Source organism: Anolis carolinensis, chromosome 2, assembly GCF_035594765.1.
Source record: "Anolis carolinensis isolate JA03-04 chromosome 2, rAnoCar3.1.pri, whole genome shotgun sequence".
NCBI classification, from domain to species: domain Eukaryota; kingdom Metazoa; phylum Chordata; class Lepidosauria; order Squamata; family Dactyloidae; genus Anolis; species Anolis carolinensis.
Window position 1 is genome coordinate 139,874,692 of NC_085842.1, and position 17,458 is coordinate 139,892,149.

Below are 17,458 nucleotides of genomic sequence, written 5' to 3' on the forward strand. Positions count from 1 at the left end.
CTTTTGTGCTTGCTTCATTTTCAGAGAGTTTTCTTATGCAAGGAAAGCTCAGAGCTGATTTTGCCAGTTCCTCCCATTGTAATATAGTCCATAACCCTAGTATTCATTGATGGAATTCCATCCAGGTATCAACTGGAGCTGACCCTGATTAGCTTCCAAGACCAGCTGGGATCTTGTGCATTTAGAGAATTGTGCATGGCAGAAGGGGGTTGGACTGGATGCCCCCATGAATTTTCCACTGAAATACTGTTAAGTTTATGTTGGTTAAAAAGTTTGCCCATGCCTGACATGTATACATTATATATAATATAATGTATAATATATAAACGTTCCTTGGAGCTCCATAAGAAATTTTGCTTTAAAAAGAGCTCTGCAACTGAAAAAGTTTGAGAACCCCTGGCTTAGACAAATGCAAATTGCTGCAGCCTGTCCTCACTTGTGTTTTCTTCCTCATTGATTCCAATTTGGAGCCCCCGGTGGCACAATGGGTTAAACTCTTGTGCTGGCAGAATTGCTCACTGAAATGTCGGTGATTCAAATTTAGGGAACGGGGTGATCTCCCGTCTGTCAGCTATAGCTCCTCATCCAGGGACACGAGAGAAGCCTCCCACAGGATGGTAAAACATCAAACATCCGGGTGACCTCTGGGCAATGTCCTTGCAGACGGCCAATTTTCTCACACTGAAGCAACTTGCAGTTTCTCAAGTCGCTCCTGACACACACACAAAATACTATATTGGCTACATTTTGGCATATTTAGCCATACATGTTCTGATTTTTTTTCCTGTGAAATGTTGAAGGGTATGATTTTCCCAGGCCTTTTAAAACACTAGTTGGTTCATTTTAGCTAGTTCCCTTGTGATGTTCTTATTCCAAAATTGCTGTTTTCCTATTACCATAGTTTTTTAAGATACTTCAAAACAAGAAAAAGAAACACACCACAAAGTGGCTATTCAAACATGTGTTCTACTGTTTACCTAGTAATTAATCCCCAACTAGCAAGGGCTGCCCAGCTTGTCAGTTAAGTTCTCAAAGCTTAGTTGATTAGGACTGGAATGTAGGAAGGCCTCGGGTAGGTCTTCACATGATTTTTAAAAGGCCCAACTTACCAAGGTGTTGTAATTATCATAGTAATGTAGCAGCTCTTGAATATTTTATTTAAAGACCCTAATAATCCCTTACCTAGATGACCCTTACTCAAAAATCTTGTTTTTCCATGAAAGTGTTGACAGGACATGTTCTGCCTGACATTTGCTCTTTGCTCACAATATAAGGTCATGCAAACTGCAGTAATGATTTGGCTGCCCGGATGAGTTACGTGGGATGAACTATGAACATGTCACCTGAGGATAGTGCATACGTGGAGCAAACTATGGACACTTCACCTGATGTGATGAGTAATGAGTTATATAAGTTACAAGGCAACTACGCATGTCCAAAAGGATTGTAATAGTCAGCAAATTCCATTGTCAGTTAGCTTCTGCGCATGCTCTGTAAAATTGTATAAATTGGAAAGCCACTACAGGCAAGGTGTGGCATTGCGTTTTCTGGGCATTAGCTAACATTGTCACCTGCTCTTGGCCAAAAGTAAACTATCTTGAAGACAACTTCTGCTGTCAGTCTGCTTTCTTCACCCGCGTCCAAATGAAATTCCACAACAATAGAGCATCAGCATTCAACAAACACAAGGAGCTCTTTGTGAGTTATAACTATAACTACGTGTTTGAGATGACTATTCTCATGGGATTTTCCACTATTTTCCTCCTTTATTTTCCTTAGTCCATTTATCTGGTATAACATTAAGCATGAATTAAATGAGTTGCACAAATGTATTTTATTCTGATCAGATCATGTACATGTACATTGCCAGTGAAGAACTCCACATTGTGTGAAATCACTGTAGCTGGAGCAAGGCAGAGCTCATTCTTCAGATTTCTGCACAAAAAGAAAGCCAAATGTTGTCAGATAACAGGGTAAGTGAATCATTAAATTGAGAACAGCATGCAAGTAGGTGCATAACAATGGCAAAGGCAAACAGCCAGAGCTTTTTTCCAACTGCATTTTTTTCCGGCAAGGGAGAATCATGTCAATACAGCTATATACACACACATATTACACACCTTGGATTACTGCCCTGCACTTACAGTCACAGGAATTGCCTGTCTTTAATTTCTTGGCACAATGGTATAGCAAAAAGAGGGAACACAACAGATATAAAGATTCAAAACTTCCTTTTCATGCACTAGGTATAGCCAGCCTGCCAGATTCTGTCTGGGCACAATTCCTGTTCTTTTAAAGGCCATGAAAAGGAGCAGTCCCTGAAGTATTATGATCAAGTAAAATTGCACAGCATATATTGATATAGAAGCCAGAATTAATACTTCAATTATTGTCATTGGAATTTAGAGAGAGACCCCTAGCCAAAGGATATACATATACAAGTATGCATATCTTTATGTATTTATTATTTGTTGGAGAACTAGTGACTGATAGTCATCAGGCCTGTACATCAGATCTCCCGAGCTGGGTAGACTAGGCTTCCACAGATTTAGGATTTTATTTCATGGCAATTGCATACTGATAGCAGTTGCATGCTGACATGAACACCCTTGCTATTGCAAATCTCTGGATTGACTGCACCAGTTCACTGACACATGGTCCCACACTCCTTCCTGCATAACCTCACAGCCCCTCTTCCTGCACTTCTTCTGCTCCAAAATATTTAAAAATGATTTTAAAGCAATTTCACAATTGCAGGTATGGTACTTAAAAAAAAACCTTAAAGATAAAAAAAATACTGCCTCTGGAATAGCAAGAGGCAGATGGGGAAAGAGAAGGAAGTGAGGAGAATCCCACTCCCAGCCCTCATTTAGTCCAAGAGTGTAGTCAATTTTGGGAAAATTTAAAGCAGTGGTTCTCAACCTGTGAGTTCCCAGATGTTTTGACCTTCAACTCCAAATCCTAACAGCTGGTAGACTGGCTGGAATTTCTGGAAGTTGTAGGCCAAAACAACTGGGGACCCACAGGTTGAGAACCATTGACTTAAAGATAGCACTAATCCTCTCTACTCTCTCTACTTTAACACAATTTGTAGTCTTTTTGAATGGAGGAGAGGGATTGTGGCAGCTGGGGTGGCTGGCCTTTAAAGTGTTACTGGCACCTTCCTCACTCTGTTGAATGACCCTCAACTTATTCACAGGCTGTATCAAAATCCATAATTTTGGCCCCAGTAAAGCTTGACTTAGGTGAGTTTCATTTATTCAGTATATGCAGTGTTCTGCTTTGAAAAAACAGAGCGAAAAGGTTTCTCCAAGGCACTCACCTTCCCACCAATGTCACGGCTTTTGGCCCTCAGCTTGTTGACCTGTGATTCAGCAATATCTGCTCGCTCTTCAGCCTCTTCTAGCTCATGCTGAGCTTTCCTGCACCTGGACAAGTTGGAATTGGCCAGTTCCTCCTGGCACAACACAATCATAATGTGAAAAAAGCACTCTAGACAGAGCAATCTCATAGTCACTTACGTATAGACAACACTTCAGGCTTTCTATAATACATCAGGACATTGGAAATAGCAATAAGCGAAGGATGGAAATGTACCTTCCTCTATATTAGAAGGGACAGCTGCACTATGGAAAGATGTCTGTTGTGGATAAAGGGAGTCATTTCCTGGAAAAAAACACATTCTTTCTTCTTATATGGCAATGCAGTATAAGCAGTCTTTGAGCCCTGCTGCAACAGTCAGAAAACTTGATAGGTTCTGGGATGTAAATAACCTTAGTCAATCTGGTGAATAAGTAATGGAACCATCAACTATGGAGCCCTTTCTGCATGACTTAGGGTGTTTTTCCTAGCATGATTTATCAAGACAATAGACACTGAGGATTTTGTTCAATGTTAGCAACTGACTAGATCTGCTTGACATTTTTTCTGCTTTGGTTCTTTGAAGAAATACCCTAGACCGGAAATCTGATTGTGTTTTCTTGTCTAGAATAAGAATTGATTTCCCCATATGCCAAATTGCTTGGCAAACTGCTAACCTTGTTTTTAATTAGTTAACTGAGGTTTTATGAAAAAGCTACCTTCTCACAAGGGTATGGATTGTTGCATATTCAAGGTGTGAGTATTATTTAATCACAAATCATGGTGGACTGCTTCAGAAGAATATAGCCAGGGAGTGCCTTGTAGTCTTTGCAACTTCACATAGTTAGAAGTGTAGATGAACTAGTATTCAGGGTCACACACCAACTTGGTGCAGTTAGGCATGAGCATCTGATATGCATTATATAGCAGTCAAGTCATAAACAATAACAGGGATTTTAAATATAACTTCCGCCAAAGTTTACAGTATTTTTGAAAGTGCCTTTTCATTTGGACAATCTCTGCTTATGTCTGGGGGGAAGAACCGTTTGACACTTATGTACTTACAGCCTCCTCAGCCTGTCTCTTATACGCTTTCACCTTCAGCTGGAGCTTGTCTACCAGGTCTTGGAGTCTGAAAACATTCTTCTTATCCTCTTCAGCCTGCAGAGAATGCAAATGGAATACCAACACTAAAGGGATCTTACAGACTGGTTTTTCAGGATATGAAGGGTATGGTTATACACCAGAGGAAAACAGGGAGAAGCAGTAAACACTATGTTTTGCTTCTCTCACAGTGTAACAGTAAATCTGAAAGTAATGAGGAGAAATAAATCCCATAAATAATATAATTGGAAATGGCATTACCTGGTAAGTTATTTCTTTCACTCTCCGCTCATATTTTCTCACTCCTTTGATGGCCTCAGCTCCTCGCTTTTGTTCAGCATCAAGCTCATTTTCTAACTCACGCACCTAAATAGAATATTCTAATGAAAAGACATATCTACAACAACATATCTTTAGAAAATTATTACAATGACTAATGACATATTTTGGAGGTGCAGGAAAGTGTCAATATGGTAACAAAATCATTTCCTGCCCTTACACCTTTAACCAACATAACAAATGGAAACAATCCTAGGCATAGGGCCTGGCACCCCCTCCTCATGCATACCCTGGCCTCCAGCTTCTGCAGTTGCTTCTTGCCACCTCGCAGTGCCAGCTGTTCTGCTTCATCCAGACGGTGCTGCAAATCCTTCACAGTCTGCTCCAGGTTCTTCTTCATCCTCTCCAGGTGGGCACTGGTGTCTTGCTCCTTCTTCAATTCCTCTGCCATCATGGCTGCCTAGTTAAATACATCCCAAATTGTATGTGTAAATGCTCACCTGTCAGTCTTGCTCTCAGTGTTACATTCAAGGTGTGTTAACAACAGCTAACTTAGGTTTGTCTCCCTGTGGTTTGTCATCTGGGCAAGGGTCCAAGCCACACTTTTAATATGCATCTGTGGTAAAATGAAATGAGCTTTGTTTTTATGTGTGGAATGTGCTTGCATGCTTTTTCATCTAATTAAAGAGTGGGGAATCTTTGGTTCTTCAGATGTTTGAGGACACAACAGTCCTCACAATCCTTTATCAATGGCCACATGAGTGTAATTGATGGGAGTTGAAGGCAGAACTTTCTGGAAACATCATTTCTCTGCTCCTGTGCTTACTGAACTGAGGGAAGAGAGAATACAAAAAATGCAAAGAGCAGTCCTCTAAAAAGGTTGCTGCTTCATTCATCCCTAAGTTATAGAGAACTCTGCAATTTTAGAGGAAAGTTAAGAAGGCAATTTTTTACACAAACAAGTATGTATGAGATAAAAATGTGTATAATGCAAAATTATATGTCAATAATTGGCAATTTTATCTAACGATTTATACTTTTGCATCTCAAGTTTAGTTTCTCTTCTATCAAACCTGTAGTATAGTATCTCTTCTAGTAGCAAGGTGTTAAGTTATCTTCCCTATGAATCTCAATCCACACATACAAGAAACTACATGCATGATGTTTGCATGAAAACCATTGTATGAAAAATATATAACCCATTCCATCTATAGCTTTGGTAATTTACCTCATATGAACATAAACTGGTTAAGTGCAAGGTAAACTCTGTTCAGATAGATCCACCAATGCTGAGCAGCACTTTCAAGTGCCTGGGTGCCACTGGATGTCTTAAACCTACACCTGTTGATAGACTCTATAAGCTAGTTGGCATCCCCCCCCCCCCCCGGTGTGCAATGGGAAGTTGCTGCCAATTGTGAGAGAAATAAGGCTGAACACTGTGAAAGCCATCCACTCTCTAGCTATCAGCCTCCTCCCAGTAGACTTAAATCAAGGAAAAGTTCCATAAGAACCACCACTCCTCTAAATGTTCTTCCAACAGCAGCAAGAATATCCCCGTGGGCAGCAAAATCAGGCAATTCTAACTGGATGACCCCCCATGAAGGTCTCCTTCCAGGGGCAAACCAAGAATGGGCAACTTGGAAGTTCCTAAACAGACTCAGAAGTGGAGTTGGCAGATCAAAAGACAGCCTGGCTAAATGGCAGTACCTAGAAGAATTCTCTACCTTGTGTGACTGCTGAGCAGAACAAACAACTCAGCATCTGTATGCTTGCCCACAATGCCCTGCCTCATGCACAGAGGAAGAACTGTTTAAAGCTATAGACAATCTGTTGCTGTTGCCCGTTTTTGGTCTAAAACCATTTAGCTGCTTGTGATTCCTTTTTATCAGTTTTAAACTTATTTATGCAATGCTTTTGACACAAAATAAATAAAAGTGGCTGGGTCTAAGCAAGGACACTTACATCTGTAATCGCCTTTTTGGCTTTCTCTTCAGCATTTCGTGCCTCCTGGATGGCATCATCAATCTCCCCCTGGAATTGAGCTAGGTCTGTCTCCAACTTCTTTTTTGTATTGAGAAGGCTGGTGTTCTGTGGGCACATTTGACAATTTAGTTACCTACAGTTTAATCCTACAGGCTAACCATGTGTCAGCATCAGTCCACACTAGTTACTACACAATCAAATGAGGAGATACGTCCTATTCTATTTCCATCACAGCTCAATGACCAGGACCTGTTTGACTCATCCCACTGGGAAGGCTGGAGAATGACTCTAAATCCCAGGAAATACTGGACAATGAAAGTAGTTTTTGGCCTTCCTCTTTTATTATGAATTATCACTAAAGCATCTTTCTGCAGTACATCTTTTCTGTGTGACACTTCATGCTGAGATAGTGCAACTGATTTAAAGGGAATGATTTCCCAGCAGGGTTTTGTCACCAGAGTCTGTGGCCATTCCGCTCTGTGATTCTGTACCTGGGAGTGCAGGAGTTGCACACGCTCACTGGCATCTGTCAGCTCTTGCTCACATACTTTGCGAGCCCGTTCAGTCTGTTCCAGAGCCATTCTCATCTCCTCCAGCTCAGTCGTCATTAGGGTGTTCCTGCGCTCTACAAGCGCTAGCTGCTCCTTTAAGTCTTCATTGCCTCGCAGCGCATCATCCAGATGAAGCTGGGAATCCTGTAGCAAGCATAAATACTTTGCATCTCAAAGATGAAATCTTCTTTCATGAAAACAAAAACTAAAATGGCTGACTTTTAGTGTACATGCACACATATATGGTTTTACAAGTAAATATGTCTAGCAAAGTCAGACAGTTTATAATCCATTGACCATGACTCTTGCTTTAAAATTCCTACAGCTTTACATTGTTTTAAAACATATTGAACATTGCAGTGCTAATCTTACTGGCTATTTAATACACTTTTAAATATTTTATCTAAACACTAATTTTAAAAAACATCCAAATTCCCAGACAATCAAAGCTTACCACACAAGGCAGTCTGTCTCAGCCTAGTAGCCTTGTATAAGCCAATCTTTCTCAGCCTAGTCAACTGTCAAGGGAACTATTTGTAATGACTTGTTTCATTTAAAAGATTTTTTAAAATACCACCCAACATACCATAAAGATAATATTATGATATTAGCACATTGTTAGACTACTTAAGCTCCCTGGATGAAGGATGTGGAGTGGGTCTAATGCATAAACTGAGTTATTTAATATGCACTTTGAACAATAGCACTTGAGGGACCATTATATAAATTTCAAAACTTTTTCCCCCAGCACAGGATGGTCCAGCAAAGCAGGGGTTGCCTTACTGGTTTTAGGCTAAAGGTAATATCTCTTTGCAAAGGGGATCAGCCCAGTGGGTGGGTAGAGGGGAGGCTTGCCTAAGCTACTTTCATAACTGTTTCATTTCCCCCCAATCAGCAATTACTAAAATATTTCATTGTTTTTATCAACAGCAGTGAGAGAACCAGACACTGATTTAATTTCAGAATTCTGTGTCATGGCTGTAAAAAAGGCTACCTCTATTATCCAGCCACCAGTTTGATTGCTTGTCGTAGTTATCCCCTTGCTCCACTACAGAAGCAAGCTGCATACTGGCATTATTCGGTCAAGATTCTAATGCCACATTTCACACATCAGTGCCATATAGACCATTTGCACTTTACCTTTCCAACACTGGGAGCTCTCTGTGGTGTATGCTAAATTTATTTATTTATTGTGTTAGAAGCGAATTGAGAATACAACTATAATGTATAAAAATGTATGTTAAATGAATCTTTAACACTCCTCTGCATTTCTCCGCCCTATGAATACTTGACTATAACCCTGGAAGCTGTCATAAAGTTTCACTACACATTTTTCACATTGTTTCTTACACCATTAGTGCAAATATCATCATTTAAAATAAAGCATAAATAAAGCAATCACACTCCCCCATCAGTGTAGGTGAGAGAAATGGAGGAGAAGGAGGGAAGCAGTTTGGCAGATAGGAAGGGAAACATGGGAAATCGTCAGACCAGTCAGGGAAGTAGGGAGAATAGAGGAATCAGAGGCTGGAATTAGTCCAGCACCTGAGGAAATGTAATGGCACTCTGACTGGTTTTTTAAAAAAACATTTTTTTCGGAGGAGTGCAATGTCTCAATTACAAAAATGGCATTAAATACAGTTCATGAAATATAGTAGGGTAAAGCTGACAACAACTTCTAGTGTTATATGGATTTTCTTCCACCTTGCCTTCTGCAAAAATAAAGTGAAAAAAGCATCTGACATAGGGCACTCCCTTGAGAACCGGTCATCATGTACCCAGAACACATTATCCTGGAAGTCCCTGACTCCTGATACATGTGAAAGAAATATTTTGCACCAGGAAAAAGGAACAAAATAGTACTATACATTTGTCAGGGTTACAGATTCCACTCCACCCCCCTTTTCTGGCAGAAACCCTGGAATTATCGCAGAAAGAAATAAAACAGAAGCAAGAGACCTCATTCCCAATGTTATGTAACTTCTACTCCACTACCAAATAGAAGTTTGAAAAAAACTTTTTCAGACTTAAGCATTATGTTTTTATTGGACTACTTACAGCTACAGTGTTCCCTCACTTATCACGGGGGTTAGGTTCCAGGACCACCCGCCATAAGTGAAAATCCGTGAAGTAGGGACACTATATTTATTTTAATATTTATACATTATTTTAGTAGTTATACACTATTTTAAGTCTTTATCAACCAATCATGTGTTAATAAATCGCTTTGGCTTCTCCTTCCTCCCTTCCTTAGGCTGTAAATTGTAATTTTTTATGATTTATAATAGTCTTTTAGAGTTTATTGAAAAACCGCGAAACAGTGAATCCGCGAAAAGTGAAACACGAAGTAGTGAGGGAACACTGTATATGAAATTGTGAGAAAGATCAAAATATCGTTTAAAAGCAGAAACAGGTTTACACAAAATAAAACAGATGGAAAACATGGTATTCATTTTCTGTTTTGTTCCAAAAAAACAGAATTTAAAGACTGGTGTTTAACTTTTACCATCATGGCTGAGGGCTTTTGGTTGAATTAAAATTAAGATCATTTTAGCACACAATCCATAACTTTTGATCGCAGTTTTAAGGAAATGTGGTTGTCCAGATATTGGGCTGGAATAATTCTCCTCCCTACTTATTTAACTGTCTTGCCTGGGGCAGCTGGGAGATAATATATCTAATAACACTTGAGAGAGCCTCAGGTTCCCCATTCCTGTTAGAAAGCGTAATAGGATCAACTCTCTCCTCTCTTCAGTCACAGAATGAACCAAGGTGCACATCTACATTGACTACTTAAGTCGGTGTGAAACCAGAAGACAGATAATTAGATGGGAAGTGCTGGATCTAGTTCAAGGGCTGGATGGTGCCTATATGCACTACAGAGTCTGGCCTCAAAGCAGTTCCAGAATCTGCAGGATCAGCGGCTTAACAGCAGCAAAAATACAGGATTTTTTTCCAAGTCCTCTCTACATAATGTGCATGTGCAGATCGCTGGGGTACCCTGTCACTTAATCATTTTTGCCATGTAATACAGTTTACACTGATGCACATTAAAGGCTCTATTTTAGAGTATTCCCTGACTTTAATTATTTCAATTTATAACCTTTAAAGCACACTGTAGCATGTGTTCACAGAGGGTATCACGTAAACACCATGCTGTCAAGCTGCCTTCAAACTGCATAAAATGTCAGTGCATATATGCCCCAAGCTAACTGTTACAAATCCTAAAGATGATATATGATTAAGTTGACCTTCAGTTGTCCTTGGACATTCCTTAAGTGTTTTTGTGTCTCTGCTGCTTGGCGGTTGGCATGGCTCAGCTGGATTTCCATTTCATTCAGATCGCCTTCCATTTTTTTCTTAATTCGCAGGGCATCATTCCTGCTTCTGACTTCAGAATCCAGCGTACTCTGCATAGTATCCATCATTCTCTGGTGATTTCTCTTCAGTTGTTCAATTTCCTCATCCTTCTCTGCAACCTTCCTATCAATTTCAGACTTTAGTTGGTTCAGTTCCAACTGGACACGCAGGATTTTCCCCTCTTCATGTTCCAAGGAGCCCTGAGTCAATCAAAAAAGATTATTTATTTCAACTCTACTTTTTCATTAGAAAATATGTACAGTCAGTCCTCCATATGCATGGGTTTTACATGCACAGTTTTGACTATTCACAAATCAGCCATGCCTCCTGGAGATCAGTGACAGAAGAGTGATGGATCTCCTCTCCCACCCCACTATCTTCCAATAATGTTCCAAAGGTAGTAAGGACAGCAGAAGTGATTGGTGCTTGTTTCAGGTTTTCCCAGGATGGACTAAACTCTTGCCTTTTGCTACTCTAATCAAAGAAGAGGATGGTTACTTTTTTTGGTAAGAGTTAAGGTTCAGTGGTTGGTTACACTAACCCGAAGATAAATTAATTCAATTTTGGTAGCAATTTTTCACTAAAATCTCAACACTGATTTTCTTTAAATTAGGAAATATTAGGAATTTTAGTGAGTAGTGGAAATTTTTGGGTGATAACCCATATCAGAAGCAAGCATGCACTAAAATGTGCCACTCTTATGAACTAACCACACTACTTCAAGTTTGAAAGAAAGCCAATGAAAAATGTAGAAGTGTTTGGAAGGTGAAGCAACAATCTTCAGCCTTATACAATAGATAATGCTGCAGTACAAATAACGGAAAACAGTCCTGTTAGATCTTAACTCAGTCCCAATCTTCCAGAGTCTCCTAGAAAACGTGATTCATTTTTCTAATTTGGCTGGGTCTTTTCAGCTCAACTGTGCATTATATTTTCCCATTTTTAGCCAGGAGGTGGCACTAAAATCCCTTTGAATGCTTTAGTTGAGTATTGTAATAGGGGTTGCTTTACTATGAAAGTTCATTCATAAGCTCTGCCATTTCAAGCAAGAGGATGTAGAAAACATTCATTGAAGCGGGGCTGCTTTGCTCTGTACACAGCACTGACCTACCTCTGGAGGGCAGACAAACTCTATTTATAGAGAGATTCAATTACCGGTAATAGCATTCAAATAGCCCATATTCACCTCTGCTTCCTCCAAAGCAGCCTGGAGGTCTGACCTCTCCTGTTCAACATGCTTCTTGGCTTTCTCTAATTCATGGCTGCTTTTGCCAGCTTCAGCTATCTGCTCAGTCAGGTCAGAAATTTCCTCTGAGGAAAGAAATCAGATATTTCATCATCATTATTACTATTGTTAATATGCCCGGTACTGTAATGTCATAAAAGTACAATTACATACTGACAGCATTAAGATTGGATACTCATCTGACATTAAAATGTGTATATACGGGCATAGAGGAAATGTGGCTTTTTCTTATGGACAATCTAAAATTGAAAAAGCCTAACTAAGAGAGACTACAGACACATGATCTTTCAGCAACATTGTACTGCATTGCTCTAAAAATACTGACTTTTAATATCTGATATTTGGTCCTTGATAGCTACTCTACATAAGTAAGCAATCACTTAGTGCCAGACTCATCAAGCAACAGGTATAAATAAATACTTTAGATTGCTGGGTTCAGTAAGAGGGAGGGGGCTCCACACCACTGGACTGAGAGGTTCCAGATTCCTGCATAATGCCTCACTATTCTGAAGATGTCAAAGACTGGGCTTGGGAAGGAAATGAGGGTTAGGAAGAATGTTGTTCCCTCACACACACTGCATCCCCACAGCCTCCAGAGGTGGAGATGGTTTCACATCTAAAAACTTCAAAAGCAACAAGTCCTATTTTAGGTCAGGAATCAGCAAACCGCAAGAGCAAGCTGTGTGGCTCATTGCATGGCTGAATTTGAAGGCGGGGTTGTTTGTGGAGCCCTGGCGGATCACTGGCTTCTTCTTCCCAAGGGCTCAGATAGGGATTTAATTCTGGTCAAGTGGCAGTGGGGGGGCGGGTGGGTAAATCCCACCCTCACAAGGCATTCAGCAATCCTTCCTGGAGTGGTGTCCCACACATCAACCTGGTAGTCAGTTTGTGCTCTGCATACTTGATGTGTTTATGGGTATGCTGTATGTTATGTGGGTATTTGTCACAACGTTTGGATCAGTGGCAGGGGTCCTGGATCCAAAACATCTATTACCAGTATCTCTTCAGCATTAGTTATGGAGTCACGGGAAGTGTTGTGCAGAATTGGGTTGATGCAGCTCAGGAGCTAACACCTTTTCTGAACCTCCTGGTAGGGGGGTCATCTGCTCATCTGGATCCTGTCATCCCACGATTTCCAACAGGTCGAGTTTATAGATCAACTGTAACTTGATGCTTGGATCCAGACCCATGAGGGCCAATCCACATTTACATCTGTAACCAATAAAAGTTGTGGTCTGTCTCCTCCAATTATATGTCGAATGTGGAGTGTTTATTTTGACTGAATGGTTCTTAGCCCTGAATGTGCAAAAGTATTTGTGTGAATCTGTCCATTCAGAATGGAACAAAGACTACAGAAAGAAGACGCTTACGTTGCAAGTTTTTATTCTCTCGCCTGACCGTCTCAAGCTGGTCGAGCACCTCCTCATACGCATTCTTCATTTTGAAGATTTCAGTACTCAGGGATCGTGACTCCTTCTGGGAGGACTCCAGTTCAGCCTGACACTCCTGATACTTCTGCTTCCATTCTGCGAGTACCTAAAGAATGCATATGTGTATATAGCACAGAAACAGAGCACCTTTAGCCAAGTAAAATGTGTAAACTGGGGAAGAATTGAGTGCTGTCAAAGAATGTTTGTCTCAATTCACCTCATGCAAAAAGAAAATGTTACCTTATCAAAGTTCCTCTGCCTTTTGTCCAGGGCTGCACAGGCAGCATTAGACCTCTCCACATCAATCATGAGGTCATCAACTTCTCCTTGTAGTCTTTGCTTGGTCTTCTCTAGAGAAGCACATTTAGAGTTGACTGCTTCAGTCTGTTCTTCAGATTCTTGAAGACGCTGAGCTAGTTTCTTCCTGAAAGACAAAGAACCCAAGGCAAACTAAAGGCATTTTTCAAACAATTTAAGGCACACTTTTTAGAAAGAATGGTTATAAAGTTCTGCTATATGGCAGGTCCTGGGATGATGCCAGAAGACAGGAGACTTTGACTGTGTAAACCTGTTTAATAGGGTGTTGGACTGACTTTTTTGATTTCTTCAGTTCTAAGATTTTATGATACAAAAACAAAGGTATGACCTTACAGGCAGACCTGATTGTGAAATTAATGGCTCCATATCTACAAGCAAAATCACAATTGCTGAAGGAACAATGAACAGTAGGCTTATGCACGGATTCGGAGTAGTCGGTTTCCTCCAACCAAACTGGCTTGTTCGGCTTGGCTGGATGGCCTTAACAGTTAGGGCCCAGCTGTCACGTTTTTGCATTATGGGATCACATGGCAGCCAATCATGGCTCCTCCTCCCCTATTTAGCATCATGCGCCGCGCAAAGAGGTTGCAGCATGCTGCTCGCACAGGCTTTCCCTATGAGCCCTGCCTGTTGGGCCAATCTGAATAGAAGAACGCCACAATGTGTCTTACGTACTGCTTCCTCAACCCCACTGCTCAAACCCAGACGTCCTTGAAAGGAAGAAAGAAAAGGTTCCCAGGACGGGTGCTTCCTTAACCCCATGTTCCTCAAACCTAGACTCCCTTGAAGGCAAGAAAGGAAAGGGGCCCAGGAATGGTGCTTCCTTAACCCCATTGCTGAAACCCAGACTCCCTTGAAAGGCAGAAAGGAAAGGATCTAGGAATGGAAAGGGGAGCCTCGTAAATTCCCCATTGCCGCCAGTTGGCCACATCTTCCTGGATCCTTTGGCTACCCAGCCAAAAATAGATATTTTCATTAGCCGATTTTCGGTAAGCTCCCAAAAATGGATCTGGGTGCCCAACAAAATGTGGATGCCAAAAGCAGATTGCCCTCCAGCCAAATTGCAGAAGCCTAATGAACAGTGAGAAAGAACTAACAGTCAGCAAAGACAAGAGAGAGTGTCTGAGGGCAAGTTACTCTGTGCAAGGGGATCTGTGAACAATTTTGCTGTCATTGTAAAATAACAGAAATTATTTTGTATCAACAATTTAAAAACACCAATGGTCATCCCTAATAAAGTGGCAGGGCATTTCCAACATTCTTCCCCAGTACATACTTGGCTTCTTCTAATTCCTCGGTCCGTTGAATGGCATCTGTTTCATACTTGGTTCTCCACTGGGCTACTTCACTGTTTGCCTTGGACATGGCACGTTGGAGCTCACCCTTGGCTTCTTGCTCCTCTTCAAACTGCTCCCGGAGCAAGTCACAGTCATGGCGGGCGGATTGCAAGGCATGGGCTAGAGCATTCTTTGCCTGAGGGTTCATAAATACAAAGGTAACTACACTGGTAATTTTTTTCACTGGATACTTTATATCCACTCTGTCAATGATACCACATAAAGATGATTTTTGCTTCAGGTTATAATTTGTACACTGACTTTAAACAAGTTCTGTTATGTTCATTCTTCAAATGTTCTAACTGAACATTTTTGGCATTGCTTTTTGATAATTATTTTTCTTATACTGCTTCATTTATCCTCAATCATACCCTTACCACAGCAACTTTTTAAGAGTAATCATATGGTATGAAACTATATTGATATAATTCTGCATTATTGAAGTTTTTTCTATTACAATGAGAGAATTTGCAAAAGCAATTTCCCCTCCAGATTCCCACCAAACCTGACCCTGCTTAGCTTCCAAGATCAGACAGGATCTGGTGTCTTTAGGATATTTAGGCCCACCATCAGCCCATATCAGATGAAAAGCAGAGATGAGTTTTTCATTGCTTCTAATGTTTTTAAGCTATTCTGCTTCATAAGGACATATATGAATATTCTAAATTAAGAGAACATCACCTTGTTTTCTTCCTCCAATTGCCTCTTGAGCTCCTCTGTCTGCTGAGTGAATGCTTGTTTGCCTCTGATCAACTGAGAAATCAAAGATTCTTTTTCTTCAAGTTGTCGAGAAAATTCACCTAATAAAAAAATATCCACACAGTCATCCTAAGCTGTATGGCTGGGACTACCAATTTCCAAGTTGTATCACTAATCTTAGTACATCTTGGTGTATATGCAGCTTGAGGCACAGATACAACTCTGTATTAAGTTCCAGGATGTCTGTAAAAGGCTGCTTCTTCAATCTGTGGTAGGACAGGCAGGGACAATTATCCTAATGGCAACATATCTATTTGGATAAGGGCTTGCATTCCAGAAAAAGCTAGGGTCACAGGTTGGGGCCAAGGAGAAAATAGGCAAAAAGAAAGCAAAATAGTAGAGCCAGATATAATTCTTACCAATCTGAAGACAATTTCACCAAAATGTAAAGCACAATTCAAGTCTATGCATGTCTGCTCAGGAGTAAAATCACTTCAACAGTTTTCTTACCTGCAAACATAGCTCAGTTCTGTGCTACATCAGTCCTACTGGCAAAGTTCAACTCAGTTCTACACAAGGCATGCAGTCTTATTTACCATCACAGATTGAAAATAACAGTAGAATAAGCTTTTATCCTTGTTAGATAACCCCCAGGAGTGCCCCCCTCCCCCTCTTCCTCTTTATCTCTATCTCTATCTCCCTAAACTAGGTTTTCCTTCAAATATCCCCCCTCTTTTCTTTATCCTCAATCTAGCTCGGTGGTTCTCAACCCGGGGTCCCCAGATGTTTTTGGCCTTTAACTCCCAGAAATCCTACCATCTTATAAACTGACTGGGATTTCTGGGAGTTGTAGGGCAAAAACATCTGGGGACCCCAGGTTGGGAACCACTGATCTAGCTGAAATCTTTTTAGTAACCCCAGCACTGGGAGGATGATGATGGAAGATTGAAAAAAATATTCCTTACTTGTCACACCTGAACAGCTGACAAGGATTTGACAGTTCAGAGAAAGTTAAGGTAGATATTTTAAGAGGGATACAATATAAATGCAAAGAACATGTTGATTTCCATTTTAAACATATTCATAGACACACAAAGTAAAAATAAATATCTAAATGTCAGTATACATGAACATTATCTTTTGTTTGAAAATTGGAAAACTTACCATTTTCAGTGTTCAGCCGTGCTTTATGTGCGTTCAAATCATTAATTAGTCTCACATGCTCTTCATCTTTTGTCTTGATTTCATTGAATTGGTCTTCAAGGGTTCGACACATCTTTTCCAGATTACTCTTTTTAAATTAAATTAAAGTTTGTTTTAAATTATCGTTAACAAAACATCTGACAAATAAACTCCTTTAAACAAATATTTTATGCTTCCTTTCTTTCTTTAGCTTACATGTAACTGAAATCTTTTTAGTAACATCAGTATCGGGAGGATGATGAAAGATGACTTAAAAAAACAACACTTTTGGTGTTGAGTTGCTGCTATGTGTCTGCAGTAAACACAGCAATAAAGCTTGAGTTGGGAAAGAATGGGATTCTATTCTAGTCAATCCTCCTGTAGCTATGTGTGCCTATCTGCAAGGTAAAGGGCATCTGCCTCCAGAAACCTTTACTGTAAAATAGAAAAGGAAAGAATAGATAAGTCTGCCTCACAAGATCCTCCACATGAATGTTTTAAAATCTACATTTACCCACCAAAATGGAAATCATAACTAAAGTAGAGACTGTCCAAAGAAAAACTTAACCCTTGATGAAGCTTTCAAATGGTCTCTAGAAGAGTGGTTCT

General features: G+C 40.2%; 1 protein-coding gene across 1 annotated transcript in view; it reads right to left on the minus strand.

Moving 5' to 3' along the window:
- Positions 1 to 1,815: 1,815 nt before the first annotated feature.
- LOC100555977 (myosin-4) overlaps positions 1,816 to 17,458 on the minus strand; it is a 42,336-nt gene continuing 26,693 nt past the window's right edge. Inside the window, exons 26-39 of the mRNA XM_003217087.4 lie at positions 16,832 to 16,958; positions 15,650 to 15,768; positions 14,908 to 15,104; positions 13,554 to 13,737; positions 13,254 to 13,419; positions 11,824 to 11,948; positions 10,529 to 10,837; positions 7,218 to 7,421; positions 6,706 to 6,831; positions 5,033 to 5,203; positions 4,726 to 4,830; positions 4,426 to 4,521; positions 3,323 to 3,457; positions 1,816 to 1,935 (exon numbers count right to left, since the gene is read on the minus strand). Coding sequence (XP_003217135.1) covers positions 1,921 to 1,935; positions 3,323 to 3,457; positions 4,426 to 4,521; positions 4,726 to 4,830; positions 5,033 to 5,203; positions 6,706 to 6,831; positions 7,218 to 7,421; positions 10,529 to 10,837; positions 11,824 to 11,948; positions 13,254 to 13,419; positions 13,554 to 13,737; positions 14,908 to 15,104; positions 15,650 to 15,768; positions 16,832 to 16,958 — 2,079 coding nt within the window. The 3' untranslated portion in view covers positions 1,816 to 1,920. The remainder of the gene's footprint in view (positions 1,936 to 3,322; positions 3,458 to 4,425; positions 4,522 to 4,725; positions 4,831 to 5,032; positions 5,204 to 6,705; positions 6,832 to 7,217; positions 7,422 to 10,528; positions 10,838 to 11,823; positions 11,949 to 13,253; positions 13,420 to 13,553; positions 13,738 to 14,907; positions 15,105 to 15,649; positions 15,769 to 16,831; positions 16,959 to 17,458) is intronic.